This window comes from Plasmopara halstedii (genome assembly GCF_900000015.1).
Source record: "Plasmopara halstedii genome assembly, contig: Scaffold_470, whole genome shotgun sequence".
Lineage (NCBI taxonomy): Eukaryota > Oomycota > Peronosporomycetes > Peronosporales > Peronosporaceae > Plasmopara > Plasmopara halstedii.
Window position 1 is genome coordinate 611452 of NW_020187390.1, and position 6420 is coordinate 617871.

At 43.5% G+C, this 6420-nt stretch overlaps 5 protein-coding genes across 5 annotated transcripts; 1 reads left to right on the forward strand and 4 right to left on the reverse strand.

Annotated features, from left to right (window-relative positions):
• Positions 1-264, reverse strand: PHALS_10332 (uncharacterized protein; the record flags this gene model as incomplete). The annotated part of the gene is made up of 2 exons (XM_024725738.1): positions 1-210; positions 259-264. The coding sequence occupies 2 exons, from the start codon at positions 262-264 to the stop codon at positions 1-3; spliced, it is 216 nt and encodes a 71-aa protein (XP_024576484.1).
• Positions 265-882: 618 nt separating this feature from the next.
• On the reverse strand, positions 883-1557 carry PHALS_10333 (rna polymerase ii subunit a c-terminal domain; the record flags this gene model as incomplete). The annotated part of the gene is made up of 2 exons (XM_024725739.1): positions 883-1121; positions 1179-1557. The coding sequence occupies 2 exons, from the start codon at positions 1555-1557 to the stop codon at positions 883-885; spliced, it is 618 nt and encodes a 205-aa protein (XP_024576485.1).
• Positions 1558-1773: 216 nt separating this feature from the next.
• PHALS_10334 (uncharacterized protein) lies at positions 1774-2499 on the reverse strand (the record flags this gene model as incomplete). Its single annotated transcript, XM_024725740.1, has 1 exon — positions 1774-2499. One exon carries the CDS (start codon positions 2497-2499, stop codon positions 1774-1776), a length of 726 nt encoding a protein of 241 aa, XP_024576486.1.
• Positions 2500-2629: 130 nt separating this feature from the next.
• PHALS_10335 (related to nto1-component of the histone acetyltransferase complex) lies at positions 2630-4234 on the reverse strand (the record flags this gene model as incomplete). Its single annotated transcript, XM_024725741.1, has 1 exon — positions 2630-4234. One exon carries the CDS (start codon positions 4232-4234, stop codon positions 2630-2632), a length of 1605 nt encoding a protein of 534 aa, XP_024576487.1.
• Positions 4235-4365: 131 nt separating this feature from the next.
• PHALS_10336 (agc protein kinase) lies at positions 4366-5828 on the forward strand (the record flags this gene model as incomplete). Its single annotated transcript, XM_024725742.1, has 3 exons — positions 4366-4417; positions 4488-4583; positions 4642-5828. 3 exons carry the CDS (start codon positions 4366-4368, stop codon positions 5826-5828), a joined length of 1335 nt encoding a protein of 444 aa, XP_024576488.1.
• Positions 5829-6420: the final 592 nt, after the last annotated feature.

A 6420-nucleotide genomic window follows, 5' to 3' on the forward strand; every position in this document is an offset into this window, starting at 1 on the left:
TCACCAATGAAACTTAAAAAGCCCAACTCGCTTGTCATAAAGCGCGAGAGTTACAACGACTTCGACAGGTCTCGTCAAGCTTAAATTATGAATCAGTATATCTGATCTTGCTAGGCTCGCCGGAGCCGAGGCTTTACATGCCTGTGTGCGTGGGCCTTCCGTTCGCGCCAATATCAAATGAGCGCGAGAAGGCCACACTGTGAGCGTCCTCTGACTCCACAGCTTACCACCCGTCAGGAGTACCGCCTACAGCCGTACCCCCATAGGGACTCTTTCTTGGGTCCGAATGATGGCCAGATTACCGATTCGCACTCAGTTTGCACACCGAATTAGAAAGACAAGTTGTGAAGCATACGCCGGACAAATTTAAAGCTTGACTTCGCAAAGTACAGAGCACGCTGCGGACATCGAGGGGGACAACCATGACCTTCAGCTCTAATTCCAACAACTATTACATATACTGTCAAAATGCTGAGCTTACGATAAAGTCGGGGCCCATTTGATATAAAATATGCACTGCACTATTTTACACACACATCTTGCACAATTGTACATTGTGCGTACGCTTTTTGTGTACTGTGAGCACTGACTAATGAGAAGTATGGGGCTGTCAAACGTCAAGCAGAAATGAAGTTTGAGTATCGTATATATTGGAACTTAGTCTCAAGGTTTATCCTTAATATCTTTTGAAAAGCGCATCCTTTCTGTATTCCCAAACGCAGACTCTTAAAGGCGAAGTTTCTCCTGCACTAGGCGCACATTACTTTTAATGGATCGTGTAGTCATTTCCACGACCAGGTCGTGAAACAACTGTATCATGTGTGAGGCCAAAACACGAGGTTATCGTATGGAAATCTCGTTTAGAACTAGAGCATGGATCCCTTAAGGTTCTGTGTGCAGTCCTAGATATAAAAGTTTCTGGTTGTTGTCCTTTTCAAACTGTTCTACTGTTTTCTTGACAAACTCTTCTGTCAACTTAGTAGTTTGTACATTCAGTAGTCGACAAAGCTCAAGCACGCAAATTCCTCCCAAAGAAGCTTCTTCAGGTGTGTCTACAATGTCGAGGCATATGATATGAAGTTGTTTGAATTTCAAACCTTGTTGAATTCGCCATTTAATATCTAAGACTCAACACTTCAAATCAATAAACAAGTCAATAAAATGATATCCTTCCGCACCTTCAAGAACTGTAAGAAACATGGCATGATCCAGACATATGACAATGTTGATATTCAAAAGCTGCTGATGATTAAGACTTTGCCAACGCTCGGGTGCGGTCTTAAGCGCCATATTTCGCTTTAAAATCTGCAAGACACCGTTGTTTGAATACAATGCAGCATTTTCGTTTTTTAATGTATCGTGCATGTCCGAGTACGCCGTAAGAAAATCAAACGTGCGTGCGTCAGTACGACTTTTGCCTGGAAATGCCACCATCTTGCCAGCGCCATAGGAACAAACGCGTAAACCTGCTGCACTAAGGCTTTCGTGAGCTGCGGTACTACGATTGACATTGTTCATGCAAACCATAGCGAATGTTGGTTGTGAAGTAGACGTCATGTCTCTTTATGAAAAGTAAGACGTTGAGATTTGATAAGAACACTGTTTTGATGTCACATACATTATGCAATCACCAGACAAAGGGTGCTGAGCGTGTTACTAAACGACAAGAAGCCATCAAAATGTAATTAAAGCAGCAAAGTAAATTTTTTTTTCTTGTTCGATTTCTCACTGATCCTTTCATAACATGCTCATATGTATTAAACAACAACTTCCTTAAGGCAATTCCTGCGCAAGAGGCTGATCCGGCAGTACATTCTGCTGCTTCGCGCCATGAGCTTTCGCTTGCTCTTCAGCAACACCAAAAGGTGTGTGTTTCCACGCTTTTTCGAAACCCTCAACCGAACCGGATGAGACCTTATTCTCAACCGACCCTTCATCTTGATCGGAAGATCGCTTCCATGTTGATTCAAGCTCACACGTGCCAATTTGGCGTTTATGCTGCGCTTTCAAACGCCCATCCGAGTCTTCGTAACGACGACGCGTACTATTTACGCGACAACCATTGTCGTCCACTGTCAAACACGTGCTGTATGAGTAGGTGCAAAAGGAAAAACCGTCTTTAGCCTTAGAATCGGGTGGTGATAGATTCGCTGGTATTTGTGTGTCCATCAGTTTTGCACCAGCAGGTAAGTCGTCAAAGAAATTGTTCGTCACCTTTGCATTCTTATTGATACGCGATGGTTCCTCTTTCTCCATACTCTCTCCTTCTGAATAGGTCATTTGTTCGTCAAGTTGTCGTTGTCGTTGACGAGGGAAGAGAAGAACACGAGTTGATGGGTAGAGCTCGTCAAAACTTTGCCCCATAAACTCTTCTTCATTAGCCAATGAATCAAGCCAAGTAAACGGTGATACCAAGTCCCAATTCGAACGAAACATTGCTGAACAACGTGTCTGATTGTTTCCAAGCGTTTTAAGAAATGGTGAAAAGTTTATGGCCATTACTGTCGAAAATGAGACTCGACATTTGACAAGCTTCAACTACCGATTCGATCACATGGCAGTTAGGTAAACAGAGACAGGTATTTAGAGAGTTATAAGTGTGTTTAATATTTCTATCGTACACAGTCGTTCATGGTGATGCAGGTGCAAACTGACGTGGCTTAGGGCGCCACTGCACGATGCCGTTGATCACGGGACGTATGAGCTTCACAATTGGACCATCCACTAAATTCACTTCATCTGGGAGGTACAGTATCAATGAATTCTCCACGTTCAGCTTTGTCCATAGCTTCTGGTCGGATGCTATTAAATGCACAAGATGCTCTTTCTTCTCCTTATCCCACTGCACCACACGAGCGCGTAGCCACTCATCCTTAGCTTTAGTTGAATACTCCACAATAGCTCCAACTAAATGTGTTTCTTTTGGAAACTCGGGAAGACCCAGTCGCATCACGCGAGACGATAACGTTGGAGGTGGGTAGAGCATCGGCCTTTGCGTTTTGAGATTCTGAACGACCATAGCCGGTGGTACGTAAGCATTGGCAGTGATTTTCGTCCCGAAAAAAGTTTTTCGGTCAATATCATTAGTCTGATCACCAATTGCTGAAAATGGAGCTGGACCAAAGTTAAATGTAGCAGTTGAACCTAGCAACTGTTGTTGACAATGATAGTATGGGGTCGATTCTAGTACAAAAGCGTAGCGTTCAGTATCACTAAAACGTAATGTATCGCTATCGTCCGCATCAAAGTCTTCGTCAATCGAATACTCGCTCATAATCTCCTCTACGAGATCCTCATCACTAATCCAGCGCTTGGCTCCTGGAATTCGAGAAGTAGGCAAGTGCTTATCACAGTACACTCCAAGCAAATTGCCTTCATTCCCAATCATAAGGCCAGCATCAGCTGCACAGAGTGGATGAACACCCACATTACAACCCTCTGCCTCACATATAACGGAAGCACCACCACGTTTGCGACAGATAGCGCATAAATATCGAAATCTTCCATTGTCTATTTCTTCAAAGCCATCGACAGGCTCCATAGTGGGAACATCTCGCATCAATAACTCTGGAATTGCCAATGCACACAAGACGTGTACCCACTTTTGTTCATCACCTGAAGATGATTCAGACATAGTTAAAGGCTTAAGTGGTCCACCATACTGCATACAGACAGCACATACAAGCTGCTTGCCAAGTAAACATGACGGACAACGCCATGGACCGTCAATTTGTTCTCGCAGGACAACACCAAAACATTCTTCATGTACTCGAATTGGACATGCATCATTACCACAATAAACAATACGCCCACATGACCAAAGTCCTTCACAAATATTACAATTCTCTTTTGGAACAAAGTGAGGAATGTAACAGTCGTCAACATATTGCCGTAGCTGCTGAAGCAATTCATCATCTGCATGATCTAAGCGAAAGCTACACTGCAATTGAATATTATCCCAATTTTCTTTTCGAGGTATGAGTTGTACATTATCTTGAACATGCTCTTCCCATGGTAACACATGCTGTTTATGTGGTAGCAATTCGCGCATCTCAAGAACTTGACCATAATTGCGTATTATTAACAAAACACCAGAAAGATCAGGTGGAGCTAAATTTGAGATATCAATTGCCAACTGACGACGTTGATCCCATGTCATATGTGTCTGTATGGTGCGTTGAATGCCAACGTTAGTCTCATAGAGTTCGTCCGCCATTTTCCGGGTTTTCGACATGTTTGGTATATTTTCGGTATTGATTTTGAGAGTTTTGACTTTTATTAAGATCAATTGGGCTTATGATATAAAACCTATGTCTTAAATTCAAGTGGAATAAAAAACCCAAGTTTTGACGCACGTTAGGACCCATGTCGAGCCAGAGGGGGGGAGAGGGCGAGATCGGACCATCAAGGACGGAAGGTAATTTAGCAATATTCAGCACTGACGAGCGATCAACTTGAGCATTTTTGGGTTCATAAAGTGGAAATAGTTCGACAGAAAAGTGAACTTTCAGCTAGTGGGACGCATCTTCAGCACACCTATCGCCTCGTTGTATACCGCTTTGTGACTTGTCGCGTTGAATCGGGTCAGTTTCCGTTTTTCCAGCGTCTAGAGCACATTGTGTCGCTCATTTTACGTCGTAGCAATAGCAATCTCCATTTTGATTTCTTTTAAACAGATACAAACGATGAGCACTGATCCAAATATCATGAATGACAATGGCGCGTTGACAAAGGAACTTAACGCGCTTGTTGAAAGCACAAACTTTGATGACAAGATTTGCCTTGAGGACTTTACACTCATTCGTGTGATCGGCAAAGGATCGTTTGGGAAAGTCACACTTGTGCGCAAGAAGAATAACAGTAAAGTCTTTGCCATGAAAATACTGACCAAGTCCCACTTACTTAAGCGTAAACAGGTGGAACATACGAAGACTGAACGTCGTGTGCTTAGTGTAGCTAGTCATCCCTTTATTGTTGGATTGCACTATGCTTTCCAAACCCAAGCAAAGCTCTACTTTGTACTGGACTATTGTCCTGGTGGAGAGCTCTTTTTTCATCTCTCACGTATGGGCAAGTTTGACGAAGAAATGGCGCGCTTTTATGCCGCCGAACTTGTGGTTGCACTTGAGCATTTACACTCACTGGGTGTTGTGTACCGTGATCTTAAACCGGAGAACATTTTACTTGATGAAATGGGGCACATTAAGCTCGCAGACTTTGGTTTGGCCAAGGACGAAGTCACTGAGATCGACAGTGGGGCTACATCACTATGTGGTACACCCGAGTACCTGGCACCGGAAGTGCTAGCACGCAAGGGACATGGAACGGCTGTAGACTGGTGGGGACTTGGTATGGTATTGTATGAGATGCTTACAGGTCTTCCTCCATGGTACACACGTAATCGACAAGAACTCTTTGCACGCATTCGTGAGGCACCACTTGAAATACCAAATTACTTAAGTCGTGATGCGGCTTCACTTATCCAGTCGTTGCTCCATCGCGAGCCTGATAAACGTTTGGGTAGTCGTGGCGCAAGTGACGTTAAAGTCCACCGATTCTTTCGTTCTGTGGACTGGGATGGTCTTTTATGGGCTGAACCGCCTTTCAAACCATCTGACCCACAGTCTAAAGAAGAAGGAGATACGTCGAATTTCGACAAAGAGTTTACAGAGCTGCCCGTGAGCGGCACTCCATTAAGTAAATCGTCGGGTGGTTCTGGTCTACCAAAAAGCATGTTTACAGGCTTCACCTACGAGGCACCAACGCTATCATACGGTTCAAACACATCTCAATCAAAGGTTGATGTGTCTTCAACTCCATATATTTAGGTAATTCGAGTGGTCATAGACCAATGCATTGAGCTGCTACCGACGTGCACGGAATCATGTATGTGCTATAATGAAAACGTTCGATCGCATTAATTTGTTGGAAAGGAAGTAAATGACATCAACAAACAAGACAAACGGACAGAATGCAAGACAGAAGCAAAATGGCAAGACTTTCGATCGCACGACGTCAGCTTAGTTTAGGCTCAGCAAATGCAGATAATAGAGCGTTAGAAATGCAAATGACGCACATACATAACGCCTTAGTCTTTATGATCTTGTAATGTATCATCACTTACTTAGCAGAACACTACTAAGAAACGCCCTTCACGAAATGCTACAGAAACGTGAACGGTTGTAAAGCTACTGTAGCCAAGTTTCTGGACGAAACGTAAATTGCAGAATCATTGCGAATAGCAAAACATATAGAACATTAGACTAAGTGGTTGATAAAATGTCATCAATTTGAATAGTCGCATCATTCATCAGGCGTAACGGCTTTAGCGGTCGTAATTCATCAGGACATGAAATAACAGCTGTTGTAACGGGGTTACATGAGAGTGACCCGTCACTCTCCCAAGGGAGCTGTGGTGTG